The sequence below is a fragment of the Anser anser genome (assembly GCF_964211835.1).
Source record: "Anser anser genome assembly, chromosome: 3".
Classification (NCBI taxonomy): Eukaryota; Metazoa; Chordata; class Aves; order Anseriformes; family Anatidae; genus Anser; species Anser anser.
The window spans coordinates 38,315,622-38,343,066 of record NC_139722.1 but is presented as its reverse complement, the minus strand read 5'-3'; the positions used below and the strand labels follow the sequence as shown (position 1 = coordinate 38,343,066).

The 27,445-nt window shown below is 36.5% G+C and overlaps 1 protein-coding gene across 6 annotated transcripts in view; it reads left to right on the top strand.

Moving 5' to 3' along the window:
- The window catches only part of CEP162 (centrosomal protein 162), a 41,640-nt gene extending 14,271 nt beyond the window's left edge, over positions 1–27,369 (top strand). For 5 of the 6 annotated variants that reach the window (XM_083830604.1, XM_083830603.1, XM_083830608.1 and 2 more), the window contains 25 exons: positions 1,321–1,473; positions 1,742–1,928; positions 2,869–2,921; positions 3,950–4,017; positions 4,950–4,977; positions 5,370–5,492; positions 6,124–6,315; positions 6,472–6,553; positions 7,445–7,709; positions 8,732–8,999; positions 10,724–10,866; positions 11,632–11,859; positions 12,553–12,690; positions 13,530–13,642; positions 14,412–14,517; positions 15,331–15,457; positions 16,123–16,286; positions 16,957–17,061; positions 18,222–18,446; positions 19,338–20,008; positions 20,805–20,948; positions 23,248–23,314; positions 23,682–23,780; positions 24,671–24,805; positions 26,818–27,369. In XM_083830604.1, coding sequence (XP_083686730.1) covers positions 1,321–1,473; positions 1,742–1,928; positions 2,869–2,921; positions 3,950–4,017; positions 4,950–4,977; positions 5,370–5,492; positions 6,124–6,315; positions 6,472–6,553; positions 7,445–7,709; positions 8,732–8,999; positions 10,724–10,866; positions 11,632–11,859; positions 12,553–12,690; positions 13,530–13,642; positions 14,412–14,517; positions 15,331–15,457; positions 16,123–16,286; positions 16,957–17,061; positions 18,222–18,446; positions 19,338–20,008; positions 20,805–20,948; positions 23,248–23,314; positions 23,682–23,780; positions 24,671–24,805; positions 26,818–27,036 — 4,103 coding nt within the window. In that variant the 3' untranslated portion in view covers positions 27,037–27,369. The remainder of the gene's footprint in view (positions 1–1,320; positions 1,474–1,741; positions 1,929–2,868; positions 2,922–3,949; positions 4,018–4,949; positions 4,978–5,369; positions 5,493–6,123; positions 6,316–6,471; positions 6,554–7,444; positions 7,710–8,731; positions 9,000–10,723; positions 10,867–11,631; positions 11,860–12,552; positions 12,691–13,529; positions 13,643–14,411; positions 14,518–15,330; positions 15,458–16,122; positions 16,287–16,956; positions 17,062–18,221; positions 18,447–19,337; positions 20,009–20,804; positions 20,949–23,247; positions 23,315–23,681; positions 23,781–24,670; positions 24,806–26,817) is intronic. The other variant, XM_083830605.1, reaches the window with a different exon arrangement.
- The last annotated feature ends 76 nt before the right edge of the window (positions 27,370–27,445 follow it).

Below are 27,445 nucleotides of genomic sequence, written 5' to 3'. Positions count from 1 at the left end.
ACATGTATTTAGCCTCCCAGTAAAGCATGTAAGGGGACTTTGTCATTGCAACTCAAGGAAAAATACTGTACTACTACTTAACAAGAAGGCTCTTAAAATCAGAATGCACGTGCTAAGGGCTGGCCATTAGGGAAGGAAAAGATGTTCAGACTTCTTTTCCCCCCCCTTTTTCTCCCCTTCCTCCCCTCTTTGCCTCACTCTGGTACATTTTCAGTATTGAAGGGAGGGGGTTCTCCATTGTCATTATATAGGCAAGTATGGCATTTGTTTAAAGGAACTTAGTTGGACTTGTATATTACAAGGACAGAATAACAGCCTAGAGCTGATGGACTTGATCAGCACATGGGAGACAGGTTTAGTGTTCTTGATGTGCAGGGTTATTGAGGTATGCCTCTCCTGCAGTCCCCTGCCAACAGGAAATGAGCTTTTGTCAGTGTCTTCACCCCTCCTGGTACATTCAGTACAAGTACACAGCTACAGTCTAAACATCCTTTGGAAAGACAGAATAAATTCTGAGTTTATTTTTGCTGACTGGAGATTCATTTTGGAAAAGACAGACGTGGTAACAATCCAAGCCTAAAAGTGGATGTTGCAGGGGGAGGCAGAAGGGACTTAGTACAGCTTATTTAAGTAGTAATTTACTGCAATATTTGGCTTTTGGTTTTTGGTAAGGAAGTAGGTACAGCAGCATTCTGTTTGAGAGCAGAATTCGCACATAAAGTTAGTGAACTGCCTTCGCAATAATTAAGTTACAGTAAGGAGAGCAACTGCATATTGCAGTTACAAAAGCACACAGAATGGAAGAACTATGTGTTTGTCAGCAACCTCTAAGTTTGGTTACTTTTTTTTTCCCCCCTAAAGCGCTTAATTTGCAACAAATGAAATGTAGCTGTTCAGCCAATGGCTACAAATTTTAGAAGTCTGGTGCTTTCTCAGGGATAATTAATCAAACATAATTAATAGATTTTCAACAAGGAAGTGTTAGTTTCTCTGTTCTTTTAACAACAACAACAACAAAAAGTTAATTGTTCTCCATGAGTAGTGTTACAGGAAGTCGATAACAGTTGTTACATTTATCTCATGCTGAACTTTAGGCTTGGGCCTAAATATGTAGGATGGGAAGAAAATGTTTATAATAGGCCAGTTAACTCTAAACAAGGTTTTACATATCATAACAGAAACAGAAGTTAGAAGAACACAATTTGTAAGATTGTACATCTTTGCAGTTGCAACAAGATCAAAAAAGGTGGTTCTGGAACACGACTGAAGTGTCGTACAAACAGTTTCTAGGTAGTAGTAATATTGCAGCTTCCTTCCTAGGAATGCTTGGATCAAGTGGAAGCATTGTCAAGATACAGAACGCTTTGCAGCTGATGGGAGGAACTGATGAGAATATGCACACAGAAAAGATGCCTCTTCAGACAAGTAATGGGATCGCTATCTCCTTAAGTAGAGACAGCCTGGAGACAAATGGTGAGAACTGAGAGTGCAACCACTTCAGGAAGTTAGCTAGATCTAAACCTAAATTATTATTACAAAATGTCCTCTAATTTATTGCAAGTTGAGATTCTTCACTTCTCAGCTGAAGCTTATGGATTGAAAGTTCCTTATGTTAATTTGTGATAATTTGATACCGTTAATAGTTTGTAAGTCTGTCTATAGTTGTAGTTAACTGTTATGACTATTATGTGTAGTCATAGAGTGCCAACACAGTTAGTTTATTCTGTTTTCTCAAATTTAGATTCAGTGGTAGCTTCTGGGCCTAATCAAAGTATCACAGGAGTTGGATTGGATACCCTGGAAGAACAAGAAGAAAAAGAGGTCTTTTTTGCCAAACTCGAACAGGAAGCTTCATCAACTATTGATTATTCAAGATTAAATAAAGAGCTGGATTCCAATGATTCTGTAATACTAGCACCATTTGTTCGGTAATTTAGAGGGAAGAAAAGTTGCAGACTATACTAGTGGGCACATATGACCTGGGCGTCTGAATACCACATTTGGGTATCCATGAGACAAGATCCTGTATGTTTTTCTGGGTGTGGATGGGTTTTGTTTTTGTTGTTGGTTTGCTTTTTTTTTTTTTAAAGACAAAGAAAGTGGGTTTAATAAATAAAGAAGTAAGGCAAGAGCGTGGCTAGGTGATGAATGAACATAGCTACATCATGTTTGTACAACACAATAGTTACAAGTTGATTTAATGTTCTTAACTGTAAGGTGTAGCTAAATGACAAGAGATAACAACTGATAGTAACTAGGTAGTAGACCAAAAAATATTCTGTTTCCCCCTTGGATGAATATGGAGGAAAGACAGGCTAGGGAAATCCATTTATAATCAGTAATGTGAAAACAAGTTCAAATATCTGTGAGAATAATGGAGGAACGGGCAGTTCAGTCTGCATTCATTAAAAATATTAAGTGTAAACATCCAATGTGAGAACAGCTGGAGAGTCAGAGTTCTGGAGAGTTTTAAGCAAGAAAGGGGAAAGAGATGATTTTTTTGTGTTGCTAATGCAGAATGAAAAGGTCAGAACAGGAAGCAAGCCTGATGATAAATGTTTGTGTGAGAATCTGGTGTAGATGTTGGAGAGAATGCAGAAAGGAGGTGATTTTAAGAGTTAGATTGAGAATTTGAAGTATGGAGATATACAATATGATGGAAATGGAAATAAATATGATAAAAATACATGTTTATTTTAACAACTACTGACATTTACCTGACTTTCTTACCTATGATTTGATATGATGGAGAAATTCAGGTTTCTGGTACTTCTTAAAATTAGCAATAAATGTGAAATTTTATGAGTTAAAAAATGTATTTATTTACTCTCCAAGAAGAGACAGTAAATTTTTTATTTTGTTTCTCAGAAATGAAGAAAGTAAAAAAGGAGAAGAGGAAGCTGCACATGAAGAGAAATCTGGTAATATTATCTTAAGCTGTTCATTTGAAGATTTTTTTTTTTTAAAGTGCATGTGCTATGAATTGCAATAACCTCATTAAGCAATAACAGAAATAAATTTGTGGATTAGTGCTCCTGTTCAGATGCAAAGTCTTCAGAAGACTTCATAGCAGGGCATCAGAGGATGCCTTGTGCTTTTTATTTTGATTTGGATTTTTAATCTATTGCGACCAAAACGTATGAGACGGGAGGGGGGAAAAAAAAAAAAAAACAGAGAAAAAGGAAGAGAAAAAAGGGGGAAAAGAGATCTGCCTATCAAAAACTGATTTAAAAAAAAAAAAGACCCTGATCTTGAAATACCCCTTAACATTTGAGTTACTCCAGTGTTTCAAGTGTCATCTTCTGTATTTTTGTTCTGTCTTTTCCTGCCTGAGCTTGATCTCTGTAATTTGCAGTATTACTCTTACCTGATCTTTTTTTTCCAAGTTTCCATGCTATACTCCTTCCATACTACTTGTCTTTCTGTATTCGTATTTCATTTGCCTTCTTTATTTCACTCTTCATTCCTAATATATGATAAAGATTTAGCTGAAGTTTTGAGGGATACTGAGCTTGAATTTCCCAAATATAGAGAGGCCATATTTGTAAATCACAGGAAATCTCTTCAGAAATATGATTGATCAATAGATCGCAGATCATGGTAGGTGTCGCAGAAATACTATAGCAACTTTGTAGCTTTGCATCATTTCACCCTAAAGTGAGAGAAAATGATTGAATAAAAACGGTCAATTCAAGTAGGTCACAAGGTGACAGAGTTAATTTATATCTGTCATACAACAAACTTCATTTGTATTTGGAGATATTATGTGTGACTTTTACTGTAGTTTTTCTACTATACACAGTATCAAAAACTTTCTGTTTTTGTGTAACAAGTAATAGTGGTAGTAGCTGTTCTTAGCTGAGAGATTGGGACAGAGGAAATAGCTTTTCCCATACTGCTTTATCTTTCCTGAATATTGCATTTGTTTGATGTTTATTTTACTCTTCAGGCAGCTACAGTGAAGATTTTGAAGAAGAAACAGATGCTAATCCTGGCTTTAAGGCTGAAGGAAATCAGGTAAATCAAAATATGATGTCAGGAGTGAAAGTGTTTAAGACAAATATAACTTTGCAAATGTTTATATTCCTTTCATGAACTGTAAAATCTCTCCAATGTATAACTGTGAATATACTAAACCCTTGTATTATATGTACTGTCTGAAAGAATATAATGATCCTAGGACTATATTGTTTTATTGAGGATATACACTTCCCTGTAATGTATCACTAAGCATTAAGTTCTTCACAGGGTTGCCTACCTATTCCTCCTCTGAATTAAGAGGAGCTCTGCTTAGAGCCTCAGCCTCAGGACGGACAGTGATTAATTTCTCCCGTGGAGCTATTAAAGTGGTGTCTATGCTAGCAAGTGACTGAGACCAAAAGAAGCAGATCTGTATGGAGAAGCAGTTCGGACAGAGAACGCAAAATCTACACGGCTTTGGGAATACTGCTATCAACCTGCTTCGTCAGGTCTTTTGAGATGGAGCATGTGTGGCTGGACCACACCAGGTGCATTCCTGGAGCATGCCTTCTGGTTTCGATTTTTAGGAAAGGAGTCTATAGAGCACTGTGTTCATCTATAGTAGATAATTTGTAGTTCTTTTTAAGTTTATTGGAGTAATATTTCTAAGAAATGTTTGAAAACAAATAGAATGGAACTGTAATATACTTACTGCTACATTATTTTATATTCTGAAATTACAGTAGAAGACAACCAGGAAGGTGTAAATATCTTATTTCATTTATGCAGAGTATCATTTAGTTCCCAGTCACTTACAAGAGGGTTTTTAGAGTACAGGGTGTTGAAAGAGGAGAGCTTTAGAAAAGTGCACATGCTTGGAACATGAAGAACTGCTTTAGTTCTTAGGTTTTGGGCCAGCTTTTAAAGTTTGTCCAGATTTTTTTCATGAAATTCCAAACGTAATATTTTCATTTGTTTATTCTTCACAGGAACCAAACACTGGCATGCTGGCTAAAGGTAAAATACAAAATTTCATCAGTAGAAGAATATTAAATGTACCTTTTTGATACTTTTTCATCTGATTGTATTACTTGGATTTTTTATTTTTTTTTTTTTACTTAATTTGGTTGTGTTCTACTGGAAGTCTGTTGGACTGAAATGATTAAAAATAAATCTACGTGTTAGCACTTCAAAGTAATTACTAATTTATTTTTTTATTTTACTAGACAGTATTTTTGATGCTTATATTTAGAGTTACTAATATTAATGGCATTATAATAATCTATATGGCTGCTTTTTTGGCACATTTAGAGCATCAAGATAAGCTTTGGTGTACTCCTAATTCCAGCGTAGATGGACTATGAATAAGAGAACTGTGTTTTCTTTAACGCTTATCTTCTTCGTTTTAGTTGTGTTACTTGATTCACAAGATTCAACTACAGAACTTCGAAAGACTGTTGAAACATCAGATGTAGCACTAGGTGAACATTATCTGCCTCAAGAAGTTAGTGGAATTGAAATGAAAGAAACAGGTAAAGATTTTTATTTATTTTAAGCAAACAGATAGTTATGGAGTCTTCATTTGTTCTTAAGTTGCCAGTGAACATGATGCCCTTGGCTTTTATTAACGTATCTTGAGAAGAGAAGGAATTATCTCAGTAAAAAGGTGTCTTTTTAGCATAAACACACCTTTTTACCCTTGGTTACTGTAAAGTTGCTGTTGACATTGCAGTCTGATTTAAATACAATCTCTTTTAGTTATTCACCATAGCTAAAATTCTGCTTTGAGAGTGTTCAACAATAAAATACACTGTTGTACAAAGCTCTGTAAGAGATTGTACCTAGCTGATAACCAGAGTATGGCTCTGATGACATCTGTTAAAATTGTTTCACATACACTGTTAGCTTTAGTAATGAGACAATAGTGGGGGTAGGGCTGGGAAAGGTATGCAAACTGTAGATAAGGCTATTTAGCTCATACTAATTAACTTGGTAACTGTTTATTTTTGTAGCAGAAATGAGACTTCTTTAGTTTTTCCGTACTTGAAAACACTGTTCTCTCCTGATAATAGTCCAGGCTTGTAACTGAAACATGGGTTCTGGTGGTATGTTTCCCACGCAGAAAGTCCTGTAGTAGCTCTTAAGGGCTTGCATTTTTCACAGGCACTTCCTATGGACAAACTACCAGTGACATCGAAGCATTACGCCAGGCATATCATCACATTGATCAGTCTTTGGAAGACACTGATGAGCAAAAAATACATGATTCTGCAATGGCAATCTCAAAGTGCTTATTGGAAAGTGTTACACAAAATAATGATATCTATTCAAAAAATGTGTCAACCACTGAATCAGGTAAATACCTTAAAGGAAGGTGTGCATTGTGCAAGCATGTGAGTGAACTGGTAATATCTTTAATATTCAATTTATGAAACATTTTTAAATGTTGTCCTTTTTACAAATACATTTTCTAATCTTTTAAAAATATTTTTATTACTTTGCGCTAATTAGACCTACCTACTGTGGAAGAACTGATGAGACCTATTAAAGGAGACTCATATAATGCCAGAAGATTTGATTTGGAACCTGAAAGGTATTTTTTTCAGAACGTGTTTTAAGAATTGTAATAAGTCCATTAACTATTTGTGAAAAACAGCTTACAAATGACTCATCTGTCTTTTTCACATTTTTCACTAAGACTGAAATTTTACCGTTTTGCGTTGGCATTATGGCATGTTGCTGTGAATTGTACAATGGTTATACAGTTAGTTGCTTTAGACCAGGATGCCCAAACTTTGTTTAGGTGTTAAGCAGCAACATTTGCCACGTCATTTGGATGAGCCTTCCTCGTGCTGACAACTACTACAAATAGGATCTCTGCTTTTTGGGACTTCTGCTCATCGTTCCCCTCCCCTGTCCATGGCTTTCAGCCCACATCCTATCCTAGTTCTCCGATCTCCACAGTCTGGAAAGAGATCACATCTTCTTACACTGCTTATTACTCTCGTAATTCCTACTAACCTATGCTCCATACCTGCTTTTGTTCTACTCCAACTGTTATGCAGAGAAGAAAGCACAGCCATCAGAAATAGGTTTTGCTTAACAAATTATTTTGGGGAGCTTAACACTTTGCAGAAATTATCATTTGTAGTTTTATTAACGCTGACTGCATGCTTGCGGGTGTTCATCTTATAGCCCAGTTTGGTGCCTTCACAAAAGCAGTTACTGCTGGGAAATGTCTCTTGTTTCACAGTGTGAGAGTGAATCTTCAGCCTAGATTCTTTTTTTTAATATATAACTAAATCTGCAAGATTGTTCTTAAAAAGAGCCTAGTGACTCTTTCAAGTTCAAGCAGTCTTTACAGATGTTATATAAAGAGAAAATGGCCCACTTTTTTGAGAGTCGCAGAAAGGCAAAGGGCAAAAATCTTACTATATAGTGAGTAATTTATTATTTATTTATTATTTATTCCTTTTTCTTGTAGTCCTGTGAAACAGACAGGCAGCACAGGAAATGAACTAGTCAATCACTTGCCCTTTAAAGAGCACCAGAATAATACAGTTTGGGAGACAAACTTACTTGAAAAATCTAACAAAGACGAGAGCATCTTTCTGCAGATGGGTGCAAATAAAAGTAACCTTCAGAGGGTGACTGAAAAAGAAATTCAGACCAGTGAAGTTCAGCCTGATGTACTAAATGAAAAGATGGTAGAAGACTGTCTGCTTTCACAAGGCCGCAAAACTAACCAGGTAAGTGGTATCAAATAGATTTTTATTATGTGAAAATACATTCAAAATGTATATGTCTTTAGACTGCCTGTTATTTGATTATGCTCTGATGTCTAGAAATTAAGCTTGTTGCTGTTTTTTCTCGAAACCTTCATGTTATGATTACTATTGTTAGAGATATCCACATCCAGTGGACTTTGGGACTGGCAGGACAGGAAGAATCTTAGCCCAATACATGCGAGGCTGTTGCAGTTCCGTATCCCCACCTCAAGCTAGCAGTGAGTCTGAGCATGTATTCCCATTGAGGGGACTGTGTGAACACACACAAGGCTCAGAATGGAGAGTGTACCCACAGAGTGGATAGTTAGAAATACAGCTCATTAAGAGCATAGATTAGACTGATCAGATGTAGGGCTTTTAATCAGGCTAGCGTGGTGACTAGCAAACCAGTCAGCTTCTCTAATCTTGTTTTCTATTTCCCACACTTGTTTCTACCTAATCCATGTGAATCCTTCCTTTCACCTAATTTGCCATTTGTTTAGTTGATTCATTCTGGTGGGCTTCACACAGGGCCAGTAAGCTAATCTTTCCCATTTGCTGTTCCTGAGAGTCAAGGGCTCTGTTTTTAATGATGAGGTTTAGGAGGTTTCTCTACCTGCCTCTGTTTCTATTCCTTGCTTGTTTTCTTTGTTCACTGTGATTTAGCCTTTAGTCAACCTGATAGCTACACGTCTCGGTAAACTGAAGATCCTGTAATATAATAAAACTTCCCAGAACAATGAAACAGAACCAGTGCAAATACTTGTTTTATATAAACTTCTGAAGTAGGAAAGCATAATAAATTCTGCAGTATGTCATGCTACTCACTTGGCTAAAATTAAATCTTAAAACTAATTCACTTGTTTTTTTCTTCCCCTCCCACTCAGTAGTCTTATTGCTGTGTAATTCTGGTAACTGATTCTATGTTTTTCTGGTAGCAAAAGTTGCCTTCAGATCACACTAAACCCTAAATCCTGTTTTTAAATAAGTGTGCTCTGTCATAGGCTCTTCAGTCGCATTCCACGAAGAATGAAAGATCAGAGTCAATGACAACTAAGCAAATGTTGTACAAGAATAACAGAAGTGCAGCACCTTTACATAAAAAGAAGTCTTCGTATGGTCCTCAAGGAGTGGTTAGAAGTTCTGGGTATGGGAAATCCACTTCACACTCAAAACAGTCTTTTCCAGCTACTGAAAGGAAAATGCCAAAAGAAACTTTCAAGAAAAACACTGTGAAAGCCAGAAGTCCTTCAGACAGAGCCAAATCAAAAGGTAATTCTATCTTAAGAGGTCTGAATTTTACCTTTTAGAGCCAGAGAGCTTTGCTGTTCATGCTTCACATCCTCTTTCTCCCCTGGGTTCCACGCGCCGCCCCCCCCCCCCCCCCCAAAGTAACGTTTCAAAATGGTGTAGAAGAATCCAAAGCTAAATGTGATTAAGTAATTATTTTTTTTCTATATTTTTCTGTATATATATCACCACTATATTACTATATTTAGGATTTAGCTATTGTTCACCAGTAAGTCCAAAACAGCTGCTATTCAAAAATGAATCTCTATACGTTACATTTTTAATTACACTAAATGCAAAGATTTGCTAATAGACTAGCTTCTGCACATGATACTGAATTTATATTCTTAGCTTCTTTTTTCATCTTTGTTTTTCTAGAAAACAAAACACTCTAAAATAAATAAATGAATGTCCTCTTTCCTGTTCATGTCTCCTGTTGTAGCACTAAGGAATGAACAATACCTATGTAGTCCTGTAAATGCTGAGCTGCAAGTAGAGGACTTTATTTATTTATTTTTGATGACTGACCTCTTGCTGGAAGGGTTTTCTGAGATAATTCAGCTGGCCATCTTTCACCAGGCCACATTTGCAGTCTCAGAGGCATGGGAAGATAACTTTTTGGATGCCGAGGTTTTAGCACACTTCTACCATGTAATGCTTTTGAAAACCCTGCAAGTAGTGTTGGGAAAACCAGTTGAAGATTAAGTTGCCTGCCTTAAAGAGATGCTTCAGTGACAGCTGTCAGACTAAGAGACCTTGTTCCTTACAGCATTGCTGTAGAGCTGGAGATGGTGCAAGTGTACAGGCAGACAGATGTGATGGAAGTGAGAGACAAGTCCTAAGAAAATGAGGACACTAGCCTCACTCAAACATGCTTTTCTCTCTCTGTCTAAACAATTCTCCCACAGCAATTTCAGGTGCATTCAGAAGTTACTTTCAAGAGAATGCATTCTGCCTCTGTAGCTAAGAAGAGAAAGGCGTTGAAGCAAACAGTTCCCTAATCATCAGTGCTGAGGGAGCACCTTTGTGAGAGGAGAGTGTGCAAAAAATGGAAAAAGTATTAAATTTGGAAAATGATAATTGCCTGTTTGTTTTTAGGTATGATATTCCTAAGGAGAGCTCTTAGTTTAAATCATTAAAGGCAGAAATGAAGTGGCAGTTGTAGTTAGTACTTGTTTTCCAGAAGACTAAGTTGTGCATAGTTCCATGTATGGTAGTTACTTTCTAGGGGGAGCTTCCTTGGTTTTTACTTTGTGGTCAGGTTGCTACTTGATGCAATAAATAGATATTGCATCTCTTTGTGTGCTACCTGCACTCCAAATTTTGAAAATAACTGTGTCTTACCTTCACCATAGCTTTCAATATGTTTTATTTCTGTATACATAAATAACTGGTCCCTTCCCGAACAGAGAACTGAGGTGAATCTTGTTTCATAAAGGATTTATTATCCAGCTATTTATCCCAGTTGATCATGTGTTGGTTTGTTTTATTGTTTGTTTGTTTTTTACCTTAAGTACAGAACTGATGCCTGCTACATTTTCTGTAGTGTCTCATTGCTCTGAAGCTTCTATATTTAATTCAAAATACAGGTTGTAGAATGCTTCAATTGCCTGTTAAGGGTTGGATCACGTGAATAGATTTTTTTTTTCAAGGACTTTAAATTCTAAGTTTTAATTTTGTTCTGTTTTCCTTTCTGCCTGATGAAGAAGTCTTATTTGCTACAAGGATAATAAGATCTGCAACAAATGAACCAGCTTCTAAGGAGGCTATTAACAGAGTTATGTCTGGACAATCAGCTGTTCATAATCTTGGGCACCAGGTTGTGGATTCTTGCAGAGAGTATCAGCATGTAAGTAGTAATTAATGATGCTCCTAATTATAGCATGTACAGCTTGGTTTGCAAACCTATTTTGTCAAAACTTTAATAATATTCACAAGATATTGAATAAAAACTTTTTAGTCAAATGCTTGGTTTTGCTTTTAAAATCTGTAAGAATAATACTGATTTTCAGTTGCTTGGATAATTTGGTTGCTTTAGTAATTCAAGGTACTTCAAGTTTTAAAGCTTATTAATTTCTTTTAAAAATATGCTGTAGAATTGGGCATAGTTTAAAATAATTTTGTTTTCTTTCTTAAAAATGTTCTGCTAAGGATCTTAAACAGTACTTGTATTTGTTTTTCTACCTGAGTTACACTGAATATTTAATAGTATGTTTTGACTCCTCTAAGATGACTGAACCTGCAGTACCATGTTGGATTTTCCTTCTTCCTTACAAATTGTATGAAAATGTACTGAATGCCTAAATCATTATTGCTTTTCAAAAAAATGTATAATGGAATACAGTGGCTGTGTAGTGGCTCTCGTATGAGAGGTGTTTGTTTCTAGCTGTTCTTTGTTTTGTTTTCCCCATGCATTTTTAGGAAATAAGAAAATAGCTCATTAAAGGAAAAATTTGCGGGATGTTTTGATACTAGAATGGTGTTTTATTTTCCCTTCAAGTATCCTATGTGGTTTCCAAGAGCCAGATAAGCCAGTTAAATAAAATTGATGAGAGTAATTTTCTGTAAACAATCAACTCAGTTTAATGGTTCCCTGAATTTCTCTCTTCACTAGCATTTGCCATTTTCTCCTGTCAAAAGTTGTGAGAGAGAACTATATTTGCTAAGACGAGCACAAGTTGCTGAGGAGGACCTGAACAGAGCTCGTGATTTGATTCAACAGCTAACCAACACAGTTTCACAAAAGGAGAAAGAAATGGAGACAAAGATACAAGAGTTGAAAACACAGCATGAAAAAGAGCTTTCTCAGTGGGGTCAGGAAAACTATGTTCTTCAGAGCAAGGTACTTTATCACTTTGTATCCTGCTAATATAGAAAATGAGAAACATTACTTCTGAAAGTTGTTATTCTGAAAGCATGTTATTTTAGATGAGTTGTTAATGAGCAGAAAATCCACACATACAAAGCAGTAGTGTATGTGTTCAAATGTTTACCCAGTGCTTCATTTATTACCTATAGGACATGATCTTTTTCTCTATAAACTGTCTTGTCCTGAATTCACTTATTTTGCTATTTTGAGATTTCTGCAGCATTTTTGTTTGTTTGTTTTTCAAAGATTTAACTTGGTCTTATGTGTTTAAAAAATGGGTAAGGGTAATAGATACCACTTGTTGAAAAAGCAGAAAAGTATGATATGTTGAGATACTGTTTGTTTATTTGATGCACATTTCAATGTTGTGTTTTATCTATAAGGCATATTTGCAGGGTTATTTCACTATAACTTCCAGTCTAAGTAAATAAGAATAGAAAAGGGAGGGTATAATTAAAAATAATAAAAATTAAGAATTACCAAAATTTTTATACTTTGTTGCTGTTTTGTATTGCTTCTGTTAAACTCCAATGATAGCATTGGCTCATTGATCTACTTTTATATCTCAATGTGTAGTAACCTATGTATAATATAAAGTGTAGCATTGTAGAGGATTTCATATGACTAACAAATATGCATCAAATCATTTCTATTTCTTTCTGAAAGTTGAGAAGCATGGAAGAGCTGACTAAAGAAAAGAGGTGGATCCATCATACAGCAACAGTTCCTGTCACTGAAGAAAAATTGTCACAAATACAAAAAGAAATTGAAGATCAAGAGGTCATTATTCAAGGTTATCAGCAGGTATACCACACAGCATATCATGTTGTGTTCTGGCCAATTTCAGAAAGAAAACTATTTAATGGTTACTACTGTTCTGTTGAAAATAGTTACCTTTCTATCTAAAAAGTGAATGAAATTTAGATGTGAAGGGCACAGATAAATTGCACGTTAAGTGTTTTCTACATGTCTAGTTTGAACTAACCTTTTTGCCCCAAATGTAGTAGAAAACGTATACTTACAAGTAATATTGGAAGTCTGTAAGATTCTGTTTTAAGATGTTTTTCACAGAATATGAACAGCTGATTACAAGGAAACCTTGTAAGTGTGCCTGATTTATTACTTAGTCAAGCATAGAAATAGATGAAGCAAGCTTAATGATCCCTTTGAATACTTGCAGCTGTAAAATAAGTTAGTTTAACCAGCTTCCAGCTGGTGCTCAGCAGCATTTCTTAGTATGTTTTGCGTGCAATGTCATCCCATTGTGGCTGTAGGTATGGCAAATCAGTAACTAGTTTTGTTTACAGAGCTGGAGCATGGGCAGGTTGAACTTTGATCTATCATCACTCATCCATGTATGTGCTTTCAGGATATAGTTGGGATAGATTTGCAGAGGAGCTAACCCAGGAGGACTGGTACTCCAGAGTGAGCAGATACTTGGGCAAGATTTTAGAGGTCACTAGATACGACTTCAGCGTAAAGATAATGAAAGTAAATAGCCTTTTTGGAAATTTGGTAATAAACATTTGCTGTTTGCTTCTGTTTCAGTGTTTCAGGAGGGAAACTTGTTTTTGAACTAGGTAGAACAGTAATTTATGAACATTCTTTATCAATTAACATTAGCTTTGTCTGTTTCATCTTAGGAAAATGAGAAGTTATACAAACAAATGAAAGAGCTGCAAATCCAAAACAAAAAAAATGAAGAACAAATGTTTAAGGAAAATCAGTGTTTAATGTCTGAGTTAATAGCCCTAAGGTAAGCTTAATTAAACATCTGACCTAAAGTCTCTAGATTTCTCAGGTGACTTTATTATTTTTGTTTATGAAGAATCACTGCAAAGTCTGTCAGATGCATGTTTTGTGGTGTTTCTTGGATTTGTGATTTTTTTTTTTTTTCTTTTGAGAAAATTTAGATTTATACTGATTATGGGCATTTAATTCTTGGTATTTTTGCTGATCTTGCAGACCTATGGGAAGACTAGAGGCTTCATTTGAGGAATATTTCAATTGTAAAATTCAAATATTGTTATTCAAATCAGAATGTTTAACACATATACTGCACTTGTTCTGGTATTTCAGCTCTGCTCAAATCTGAATATGTTTTGATATTGTTGTAAGATAGACAGTAGATCAGGAGCCACAAGGGATCCTGGTAGTGGAGGAAACATTAGATTCACAGCACTGTAGGCCCTGTAAGATTCATGTCCTATGTAAGTAACGAGGAGGAAAAAAAAAACTGTCAACTGTGTATATTCCTAATCTATAAATCTTTGCCTGGGAGAGGCCCATAGATGAGTTTCATTGATGAAAATACGTTTTCTTTCCTCCTCTCATGTAGCAGATTTCCCCCATACAGGTAAATTTTTTTTGGTATAAGGATGCACTGTGTGGTTGCTTTTTTTTTTTTTTTTTGAGCCTGCATGAATTGACATTTTATAGTACCATTTGGAGGGTTCTGTGTTTTGCTTTCAGTATGCCAAGTCATCACATCGCAAAATTGGCCTTTTTTTTTTTTTTTTTTTTAGAGAAAAGATAGAAAAAATTAATATCCAGTCACGAATTGTGCAGGATTCTGAACCACCCAGGAATCAAAGTTTCACGGAATTGATTTCAGAACTTCGAGCAGCACAGGTAGGTATATGCCAAGCCTGTTTGTCACATGGGGGGGAAAAAAATCAATATTGTAGGCTAACAATATAAATGAAGAAGGTAGTTGAGCATGCTTCTCTTTTACACTGCTAATTATTTGCCATGCTTCTGAGAATTCGTTTGATACATTTGTAATATACAAGTAATCCCTTTCTCATAAACGCACTCTCACAAGTAGTCCCTTAAAACACAGATTGACTGAAAGTGTGGTGCTTGTGTTTACTGACAGTCCTGAAATACCTTGTGTGAGATGTTGCAGAAAGTAGCAACACTTCTGTAGATTTCACCTGAGACAAATCCGGAGTACTGTTTATCACTGCTCTCTACCAAGAAGGTTTTAGAAAAGAACGTTGGAGAGAAAATGATCTGTTATAATTTGCTCATCTCACTCTTCTAGTACTCCAGATGCTTCTGTTTTTGAGGGAGAATGTTTTGTACACTTCACATTAAAATGAAAGGCTTCCAAGAGCTTTGGTTGCTCTGCGTACTGCAAGAGGAGGGACTGTTATAGTACATACTTGCTCTGATGATCAGGCCAGAAACTAAAAGGAATTTTGTTTTGTTGTTGTTTTGTTATAAAATGGTTAAGTCAATGATAAGGGAAGCTGGATCTAAAGAGTTTCATAACCAGTGGAATTGTTCCTGGTCCGATACAGCTGACGTTGAGCTCTAGAGACTCTAAGGGCTCCTCTAGTTTCAATACAGCCGTAGTGATTTAATCATTTTATGGTGAAAAACATGTTCATATTGATGTGTATTTAGTTTTCGTGTCTTACCATTTTCTCTAAAACTCAGAAGGAAGAAAATAAATTACAAGAAGAGATAAAACGTCTTAAACAAGATAAACAAGCTCTTGAGGTAGACTTGGGGCAAGCAAAGAAAGAGAGAGATTTAGCAAAAGTCCAAATTGCATCTACATCAGGTAAAGCACCTGCGTTTTATTGAGTAATTGTGCTTATTCTTTGCATGACTACACAAATATACAACTAAAACTTGCTTCTCCATATAGTATGACTTTGGAAATGATCTGGATACATTTGATTAATATTGTCTAAACTTGCAATAGAAGTATACAGCGAAGGAGAGACAACTGTACCTTTGGCATTCTATTAGAAAGCCTTTTATTGTATCCAGCCAAACTCTTTATTGCATATTAAGCTTGATTTCTTGCCTATCTCTCAGTGGACATGGAAATCATACAATTCCACTTTTATGACAACTCTGTTCATAAGAAAAGATTGACTATGTTGCCTTATTCTAGTAGGTAGCGTAGAAGAGTAGATCCCACTGGGATTCTGTTTTCAATACATTCTATAGCAAACTGTGAACTATTGACTACTACAATATATGAAATAATTATTATTATATGGTTTGTTTGTTTTTTTAAAAAATTGTTGCATTTAAAGTCCTAATTTGCATCTGATTTTAAAACTTTACTGCAGTGACAGGATTGTCAAAATAGTAAATGTATGAAATGTGCTGAGAAGAATAGTATTGACTGTCCAACACATTCAAATACATTGAATTACATATTCTTCAACACATAATTACTAATAAAACAATAATAATGGTGTTTTATTCTTGTAGGTGAGAAGTCTTACGAATTTAAAGTTATGGAAGAATCATACAAACAGGAAATTCTTCATTTAAAAAGGAGACTTCAATGGTATGCAGAAAATCAGGATCTTCTAGATAAAGATGCAGCCCGTCTTAAAGATGCAAGAGAAGAAATTGAGAAACTAAAACTAGAGGTGATAAATATTTAACTTTATTTAAAGTGCTGAAACTTAAAATGATTTCTACTGATGCGTATAATGTAACTTTGTCCTTCATAACGCTCCCACCTTTTTGAAGAAAAACCACATGAAACCTTCATAACCTTTAAATCAAATGTGGATATCTTTATAATCAAAATATGAATTACTGCATATGCAGTCAGAATTGCAAGTGCATATTGCTTAAAACTGTTTTTGCTTGTGTTTGACACACTAATGATACTCCTGGAAACAAAAGTAACGTGACTTAAGACTTGCAAATTTCTTGGCTAAGAAAAACTGACCCTGAATTCATGTACTATAATGTAGTACGTTATATTATTTCATATTAACCAAGCCTGCATACTGGGAGAATGGGAGGAAAGGAAGCAAGTTTACTGGTTTGCAGTCAAGAATTGTTCCCGAGTGAAAGTTTTCTTCTAGATTTCTGTGCCTAGTTTCAGTTTTAGCCCCATGGATCTTAATTGTCTTCAAGAAGCTGTAACTTAATTTAAAAACATAAAGAAACGATTAGTGTAGAAATAACTATTACCAGTTCTTAAGTTGTAGAATATTTCTATGATTGTTTTTATTTGAAATGCTTACTTTTGTACTACAGGAAAACTTCTCTGAATGTATATTTCAGTTTTTCTCATAAATTGGATAGGTTGAGAAGCTCAGAGCTGAAGCTGGAGACCAGTGTGTGCAACAGAAGAAACGTTTGAAAGACAGAGCAGCAGATGCTAAAAGAATTCAGGACCTTGAGCGACAAGTATGCCATAATATAACTGTGTTTCACTTAACCTTTATTTTAGATAAGGTCACTTACAAGGCTTACTAGCCCTTTCATAAGGGTAAAGCACTGAATGAAGCCCTGTGACAAAGTAATTTTTATACTGTAGAACACTCAACGCAAAAAGCTGCAATTATTTAGTTACAAAGGGCTCTCCTGCTACTGTGTTCTAATAAGCCATTTACCGACAACCCGTTTAAAATCCTTTAATGTTAAATTACTGTTCAGATTTTTTTGGAAAAGAGCAAGAGGTCAAAAGCACATGCAAGCTTCCTGTTTCTTTTCTGAGACTCCCTCTGAATTTAGTAAATCCTTAATATTTTAACCAAGTTGTTTCAAGAGAAGACATTGAAATTCCATTGAGTTCCTACAAAAGCCATGAAAACTGGGAAAATAGAGAACTTAAAATCCATGTTTCTACTGAGGAAAAAGTCAGGAAGAACTGCACCTTCCTCAGTTTTTGGAGGCGGCGGTTGGTTAGCATTTCACTCCAAAATCGTTCAATTTGCTGTGCTGGGGGAGAAGCAGGGATGTAGGAAAAATAGGAAAGAGCCTCTGCAGTATTCTAATGCAAAGAATGCAGAAACCATCTTACCATAGTTTTAAAAAAAATAAATAAATAAAACTTTTTATTAGTCTTGCACACAAGGTTTTAATTTATTTTGGAGTTTGCAATGAAATAAAAAATGACATTTAATCTGTTACTGAGAGAATTTCAATGCTGTTATGAAATCTCTCTGTAGCAGCTAGAAAAGTAGAGTTGAACGTGAAATTGTGAATGGGAAATCCAAAAGAAAAGTAACTATTTGAACGGCATTAAGAGCCTTATACAACTTAAGTGCTAAGAAAATAAATAAAAGGTATTTGACGTAAGACCATCTGATGACCAAATCTATTCTGTTTAAATCTGTGATGTTGTATAAGAAGTCAGTTACTAAGAGATGTTTACAGACAAGCAAGACTCATCAGTAACAAATGTAAACAATGCAAAAAAAATCATAACAAAAATTCTCAAAACACATCTCGTTCTTATCACAGCTTAAATGGATCTTGTTTGTCAATGTTCTGTCACTTATTTCAGTTCATTTTTCACTAGAACTTTCTTCTTTTTGACTTCTGACTTAATTTTCTTCTGGTAGATCAGAGAAATGGAAGGCATTCTAAAAAGAAGGTATCCAAATTCTTTGCCTGCTTTGATGTTCGCTGCTGCTGCTGCTGAGAAAACTAACGATCTTTCAGCTAAAACAAACACAATTGATTTTTTGGAGAGAAGAATAAAAAAGTTAGAAACAGAACTTGAGGGTAAAGATGATGAAGCTAAAAAAAGTCTCCGTGCCATGGAACAACAGTTTCAAAAAATAAAGGTAAAAGATGGATGCTTGTTGAGTAGTCTGCTCCACAAGTAACAGTCATAAGGCTATTGGGGTCTGCCACAGACCAGTGGTGAAAACTGAAGGCCAAGAACACAGTGAAAAAAATATTAAAAGAATTTATTGCTAGAACTTCAGCAATTTGGGCATCTAAAATGTAAAGAGCATTTAAAATTGTTAGGGTACTATCAAAACTGAGAGGACAAGTTCCTGGGGCATAATAACTTAGTTCTTACAACTATGTGGATATCATCCTGTGGGTCAGAGCTGCTGCTTACCTACTTCCTTGCTGCACGCACAGCAGGTTGTGGTTTCCTTCTGCAGGGAACACTAAACGTTCTGTCCAAAATCTATATGATAGCAACTCTTTAAGATTTGTGTTACGAAACACCGAAATTTGGCATTTTACTTCACAGAAAGGTAAGCTTCACAGGTTTTTAATTAGCAGGAAAATTGTACTTCACATCTTAAAAATTATGTTTGCAAGCATGGCAAACAATGGTAGATTTTAACAAAAATAAAAATTTCTTGACATATTATGATATTATTTGTCCAAGTTGTTTACACCTGAACAGAACAAAATTCCATGAAAAATGGTTTCTTGTCCATTTAATTTTCTTTCCAATAGCAACTCTGTTCACTGTGAGTAGATGAATTTGTCGTAAATGTCTTGAGTAATTCTGTTCTACATCAGACTTAGCTTTGCTTCACATTTTTTCATTAATTTCTGAACTGTTTGAGTAGTGTTGTTAGTAACTGTGTATCCTGTCTTAAAAATCTTGCGTCAGACACGCAAGAACTTTAAAGAGTAATAGAAAGAGGTATTCATAAATGTACAGTTAAAGAAACTACTCCCCCCCACACCTTCTCCCACCCCTGCTCCAGATACAGTATGAGCAAAGACTTGCAGAGCTTGAGCAGCTGCTTGCCTACAAATTCATGAGTGAATTGCCAAAACCGAATGTTGATAAAGCCAATTCTACCAAACTTGAAGAGGAGCTTCAGAATCTGAAGAAGAGCCATCAGATCACCGTTAAAAACCTCGAGACAGAAATTGAAAACCTCAAGAGTCAAAATTCCGAATTAAAACTCAGAAGTAAAAAGGATAACAAAGACTTAAAATTAACAGATTCTCAAATGAAAGAAGGTAACACAAAAGACAGACTGTTAAAACTAAATCAAGAACTGGTCACAAAAAATAAAGAAATAAGAGACCTTACAAAGACTGTAGAGAAACTTCAAAAAGAAAGGATGATGATGTTGTCTGATAATAATTTGAGAAATAAAACTGATAATAAGGAAAATTCTCAAGAGATCTTGAAAAAGAATACCTTAGCAACAGATAAAAGGAATTCCAGCAACAGTGAACCCTTTCTGGGCATTTTTCATGATGACAGAATATACCAACCTCATACCTTTTCTGATCCTAATATCTCGGAAGTTCTGCAAGAAAATGCACAGTTGAAAGAGGAGCTAGAAAAATTGTCTCTAGAAATGAACCAGCAGAGGGTGAAGTCTCAAGCAACGCTGGCTTATTCTGAAAATAATATACGAAGGTAAATGCTCAACATGTTCCTTTAAAAACCTTGTTAATGATGCGTGATGCAGGATCAAAATGACACGTCAGCCACGTGTGAAGCCAGGTTATACTTGACCATCATTCTCTGTAAATTTCATTTTTGCTGTTTGATTTTTCACAGCAGTGTACAGACACAATTATTCCTGCAGGAAAACCTATCTCAATCCTTTTTCAGTACTACAGTTTGTCATGGTTCTGAGTACAAAAGATCTCAGTATAAATCATTGTATCATAAATGCTTTGTGTTGCATAGTATTAATGTTTGGTACATATTTTGGTACTTTGCTTCAAACTGAGGCATGCTTTCAGTGGGAGTCACTTGGCCAACAGTAGAAACTTTACACTTCACATAGTTTCCCTTAGCTCCCTTCATACCTCAAGGTAGAGGAAATAAGCACGTTTAGGTAGCAACCCATTTTATTCTAAAATGAATACCTGAAATAGCACAGCTAAATTGTGATTTAACAGCATCTATTTTCTCTCCCTTGATTTTTATAAGAGGAGCCTAAAAAGGTGATTGGCTGTGTTTTCAGTATTCTAGCTGCCTCTAGTTAAACGAAACACATAGCCAACATTGTAGGTTTCCCACCCTCTCATCTCTCCAAAGTGGTGGAAGTACTGGTGGTGGTGCCTCTTGCAAAGTATTATGAAATATCTAAGATGTGCTACCTTTAACATTTTTTTCGTATTTTGTGTTCAAATGAGAAAATTCACTGCATTTTTGAAGAACTGTCTAGCTGCTTTACTACATGTTTTGTTCTTCTCTTGCCCAGGATACAGGAAGACACAGCAGAATACATTGCATCTCTGAAAGCTTCCCATCAGAGAGAAGTAGAGAACATCCTTTGTCAGTACGCAAAGGAGCATTCTGCTTCCAAAGTAGCTGAACTTAACAGCAGAATTTCAACACAAGAGGTAAGATACAGTAGATACATTCATTACACATAGCAATCTAGAAACAAATAATTTCAACAGGTATCTGTAACTTTTATTTTCCTTTTAAGTAGGATGTATTGTTTCAGAAATGGGCCTGTGCCACTGTATTCACAGAATCACAATGGGTGAGGCTGGAAGGGACTTCTGGAAGTCATCTGGTCCAACCACCTGCTCAAGCAGGGACACCCAGGGCAGGTTGCCCAGGGCCATGTCCAGGTGACTTTTGAAGATCTCCAAGGATGGAGATTCCACCACCTCTCTGAGCATCCTGTGCCAGTGCTCAGTCACCTGCACACTAAAGAAGCCTTTCTTGACACTTAAAGGGAACCTCCTGTCTTTGAGGTTGTGGCCCCTGCTTCTTGTCCTGCCACTGTGCACTGCTGTGCCAGAGCCTGGCTGTCTCTTCTGCACACCTTCCCTTCAGGTGTTTATGTACATTGATAAGATGCCCTGAGCCTCCTCTTCTCCAGGCTGAACAGTCTCAGCTCTCAGCCTTTCCTTATTACAGAGATGCTGCAGTCCCTTCATCATCTTTAGTTGCCCTTTGCAGGACTCTCTCCAATCTGTCCAGGTCTCTTGCACTGGGGAGCCCACAGCTGGATACAGCATTCCAGGTGTGGCTTTACCACTGCTGAGCAGAGGGGAAAGGATCACCTCCATTGACCTGTTGGCAACACTCCTTCTAATGCCCTCCAGGACACCATTAGTATTTTATTTAACTTGGTGTCTACCAGGACCCCCAGATCATTTTTTGCAAAGCTGCTTTCCAGCTGACCGGCCCCCAACATGTACTGGTGCTTGGGGTTGTTCCTCTCCTGTAGACAGGACTGCGTAAGTCCCTTCATGGAGGGTCCTCTTGGCCCATTTCTCCAGCCTGTCCAGGTCACTCAATGACAGCGTAGCCATCAGCCACTCCCAGTTCTATATCCCATCAGAAAACCGGTGGACAATACACTCTGTTCCACCATCCAGGTCACTGATGAAGATGTTGAGCAGGACTGGACCCACTATTTATCCCAGGGGTACACCTTAGTTACCGGTCTCCAACTAGTCTTCACTGCACTAATTACTGCCCTCTGGGCCTAGCCATTCAGTCAGTTTTCAATCTCCCTAGCTGTCTGCTCATCCAGCCCTTACTTCATCAGCTTTTCTATGACAGTCTTGTAGGAGACAGTGTTGAAAGCCATACTGAAGTCAAGGTAGACAATATCCACAGTTCTCCCCTCAAGCTAGTTGTTTCATCATAGAGCATTATCGGGTTGGTCAAGCATGGCTTCCCATTTTTGAGTCCATGCTCACTACTAGCAATCACTTTCTTGTTTTTCATGTGCTTGCAAATGGTTTACAGGATTAGTTGCTCTGTCACCTCCCCAGGGATCAAGTTGTGAGGCCAACTGGCCTGTAGTTCCCTGGGTCTTCCGTCTTGTTCTTTTAAAGGAAGAAGTGACGCTTGCACTCAGCACTCACGGTAGCACCCCATCAGGGTCCATGGGTTTCTGTATGTCCAGTTTGCGTAATTATTCTCTAACCTGATCCTCTTCCACCAAGCGTACATCTTCCTTGCTCCAGACTTGCCCCCTAGTCTCTGGAGCCTTGCATTCCCGGAGGCTAGTCTAGCTAGGAAAGACAAAGGCAAGGAAGTCACTCAGTACCTCAGCCTTTTCCTGTTCTGTATCACTAGGGTGCCTGACCCACTCAGCAGCAGGACCACATATTCCCTAGCCTTCTGTTTGCCACTTACATACTTACCGAAGCTCTTTGCCTTTGTTAGTCCCACCAGTTTCAATTCCAAGTGGGCTTAGGCTTCCTTATTCACATCTCTGCATATTTGGATAGTGTCTCCATATTCCTCCAAAGTTACCAGTCCCTGCTTCCACCTCCTGTATGCTTCCTTTTTGCATTGAGTTAGGCAAGGAGCTACTTGTTTGTCCATGCAGACCTGCTGGTATTTGACTTGCTGCTTGTTGGGGTGGACTATCCTCAAGCTTGGAGGAGGATCCTTGGCTATCAACCAGTTTTCTTGGGCCCCCCTTCCCTACAGGGCCCAATCCTTTAGACTCATCCGAAAACATCCCTTCAGAGGCCAAGGCCCGCTCTCGTGAAGTCCAGGATTGTTACCTTGCTTTTTGCCATTCCCTGGTGGATCCTGAATTCCACCATCTCGTGGCCCTTGCGGCCAAGGTTGTATTTGGCCTTCGCATCCCCAGTGAGTCCTTCCTTGTTTGTGAGTTTGATGCCCAGCAGAGGATTTCTTCTAATTAGGTCCTCTCTCACCCGGGTCAGGAAGTTGTCACTGATGCTCTCCAGGCACCTTCTGGGTCACTTATGCTGTGAAGCCGATATTGGGGTGAGTGTTGTCCAAGAGGATCTAGGTCTCCAATTATATTTGTGCAATAAGATTTAGGGAGAAAATGCCTACGGTATGAAGGTAGGAAGCATTAATGGATTCAGATTCTCTCTCAATATTTTTTTTAACTGAGGGAAGTAAACTGAAGAATGAAACTTGTTTTTGCATACTGTATATGTACATGTGTGCTGTGTAACAGTTCAGGTAATTTTAGAGTCAACAGTAGTTTTTAATATATGCATTGCTTGTAACTGCAGTACTACAACGCTGTGATTATATTTCTGGTGTATTTTTCCTGTATAGGTTTTCATATGTTGTCATGAGAATTTGTTAGTGATAACGATACTTGATCTTTTTTTTTTTGTAGATATTAATAAAACATCTCCAAGAACAAATCAGCGAACACCAGAGACATCAGGAAGCCCTTCTAGTTTCACAAATGCGAGAGGAACTCCTACAAAAAGAGGTATATTTAAATTTGGATTCAGGGTACATTACAAAATTGTTTTCTTTTTCATCCTTGTAATGAAATACCTCAATTAATATATAGTAAAATGAGCCTTAGAAACAGTATCTTTAACAGTATCTCCTACACCAATTATATCTGAGAATGCAATTTATTTATTTTTTGAAGAGGGTTAGTGCTCAGATATTGGATAAGGGGACCTAAGGGTTATGATAAAAGACTGTATAACGCTTTCACTTTAGTTTACTCATACACATTAAGAAAGTGAACAAAAAACCTTAGTATGTTAAAAGAAAAAATATCAAGTTGAAATAGGAAAAGAATAAGAATAAAGCAATAGAGCTTTATAAGAAAACATACCTAAATTTCTGGAGGCTTTGGAAAATCAATTGCAAGTCATCGGCTGAGCTGATTTGACCTGCCGGTTATTAGACCAAAGGGGTTTGATCGTGTGCGTTAGCAGCATGTTTTTTCTTAATTTATTCCTTAGAAATGAGTTTCACTGATGCATTTTATATTTGATCTTTATCCAGTGTGTATGAGGAGAAGAGAGTGTGAGAAAGTTTTAATCATATTATCTAGTAATTTTTTAGTATGTTTAGAAGTATAAAAATTGACTGTGAATAATCATGACTCATTACAAACAGGATTGGATTTATCAAAAAAGGACTAGACTTTCTTATCTTTAGGCCACTTCATACAAATGAAAGATAAAGTCCCTGAGCCCCTGTTTAAGCTTTCAAATAAAGGAGATATTTCTCTTTTAAGTCTTCCCTTCTACAGCTTTTGAATAGAGTCATTAAACAACACAAATACACTTTGAAAGGCATCTGTTGTTATCACAGTGTTAAATACTGTATAAAATCTTCATCAATTATCTGAAATTTTAGGTGGCAAAATTGTTGGAAGAACTGAGAGAGGCAAAGGAGAGCCAGAGTCCCGAAATGAAGCATTTCTTGTGTCTGGAAAAGAAAATCAAGCATATAGAGACCAGACATGCAGAAAGGGAGCAAGAACTTCAAAAGGTACACCACAGCATATTCTGCATTTACTGCTCGAGGGCAATTTATTGTTTGAACTGTAACTTTATGGTATGTGCACGGGCTCATATACCCCATATTGGAGATGGGGGCAACTATTTTTTGATACAGCCGTGGTTTGGTCTGCCGATGCAATTAATGTGGTGATAGTCAGCAATTCTTTTCTTCAATTACACCATGAAAGCTGGCCATTGAAAATGTGACAAGAGTTTGTAATTTAGTTTATTAAGCTGTGATACATTCCTCAACTAAACTCTTAATTTTACTTTCTAGTCCTAGAAGTCCCCTTCAGGAAAGCTGCATATAAAAGTAGAGAAACATCCTGCAGCTGTTCTTTACATTTACAACCCTAAACAACAACAACAAAAAAACCTTTATCATTTACGCATTAAAAATTCTGGGTAATTGTCTAATGTTTGTTTGACAGTTAGATCTTTTGACACAGTTCCTTGTGTCTGACACTCGTATCACCTGCATGGGCAAAACAGTTATGCTTTTTGTTGTTTTGTTTTTCAATTTTATGTCATAGCCTCCAACCTGATCTCTCTATCTGGGGGGAGCTGCTATCAGCTGGAGACTGTTTTCTAGTCCATGTAAATTTCTCAACACTTCCATCATTTCAATGTTTGAGTGTCTTTCATTATTGTTTTAACTTTGGTTTTACTTAATTACATGAAGTCAAAGGCCAGTTGGATTAGAAGACAATCAAAACTGTAGCAGTTCATAGCTTGTGGAGTTTGTTCTACAGTTTTGAACCAGATCTCAAGGAATTCCCAGTTACGTACAGAATTGTTCATGGTAGAAGATTTTTTTTCTCACACATTTCTACAACAGATCTTTAATTCCAAAAAAGAACTGTGCATAAAACAAGCCTGTAGATCAAGAACAAACTCTACGACCCCTGATGACTTTTTGTTTGCATTCTGTCCTACTAAGGCAACTGTAATGCAGTTACTTTTTTTACACTATTCATTTGCTTTTGTATACTGTGATAACTTCCTACCATTTCTGTAAAATACCATCTGCTGTCTAGTCTGTGATCCATCCCTTCTGAAATCCTTACGATCCATACTGTTTACTTTTTTTAATGTATTATTTAAAAAACAACAACAGAAACACAGAAATGATACTATGTAATACAACTACTACTAGGTAATTTCATCTTTTCTGCTGTTATTAGCCTTGCTATGCATGAAGCTTTAGGTTTTATTTGCTCTAGTTTTGTACCCTTAATCACATGCAGTGGGGGAACCAAACAGGCCTCAGAACAAATGATAACAAACCTGAACTGAACAATGTATGGAAAAACTAATTGCTGAACAATGCAGTAACAGGTTGTCCTTAGTATCAAACTACAAATGGCCTTTAAGTGATAGAGATTTAAGAATCTATTAGAGTTTAATAGTGGTGGGTAGTTTCTGATTTCCTGTGACACTTTGTTGGGTAATTCAATAGGATCATGCCATGGATTCATGTGAAAATTAATTCAACCTTGTATCTGCAACAGCTTCAGACTTAGTCACTGATATTTTCTGGTAATTCATACAACTGGTGGCTTTTAAAAGCACAGCAGTAGCACAGAATATGTAATTCAGATTTTGTTTGTTTCTGCTGCAGTGTTCTTTAATTAACACATTTAAATGGCAATTCAAAAAGCTCATTTTGATTACAAAGGGCTCTATGTTATGTGATCAATTTTGTCTAATGTATTCAAACTTTTAATTGCTGCTTTGGAGAGGCTAAGTCAAATTCTCCTGAGGCTCATTAGTCAGTGATGGCTTCTACCCTTCTGTCATCAGTGCAAATATCTAAAGGCATTATATTGCCATGAGAACAATTTTTTGTAATGCTTGGAACAACTTGTTCCCACTTAACATCAGCACTGGGCTTTGAGACTGAGCATCAAATAAAATGAAGTGGTATATTTTTGCAAAGGAGCAGTGGTGACTGAATATTTGACTAGAAAATCCCAATGCTGACTTGCTTGTGATTTGCAGGCAACACAACTAACACAACATATTACTGAAGCAAGGCAAACCCATGAAGCTGAGAAGTGGAGAAAACTTGCACAGCGGAAGAATCAAGAACTGGAGAAATTTCGAGTGGAATTGGATTCAATTTTAGATGTTTTACGAGAACTGCAGAAACAAGGCGTTGTTATTCCAGCACCTAATTCCAGCGGATTCAGCGTAACAGAGAACTGTTGGAAGACATGATCAGATAAAATGCTGCTTGTGTAATCAACTTACAATGTTCAGTTACATATAGGAAATGTTATGGGAAATCAGTGATGTAATGCTCGTGCATTGAATTACATGGATCTTTTCTGAAATCTTGCTGCTTCAAAGGGAGAGCTTTGAATTAAGCTACACTGCAAAGTGTATGTCATATTTTGTTAGTAATAAAGTTCATGCATTATTTTTTTATAATATGAGGAACTTTGAGGTTATTCTATTGAAAAATTCCATGCGACCTTTTCAGATGCTATAGAACATTCCTGAATATTCTTAATGCCTGTATTTTTAGTGTATAGTGTTACCAATAGTTTTCATCCATGGAATTTTCTTCTACAGTTTTGCTTCTCCCCCTCTAACTTATAAAACTTTCCAGTTTCTTTAAGATCCC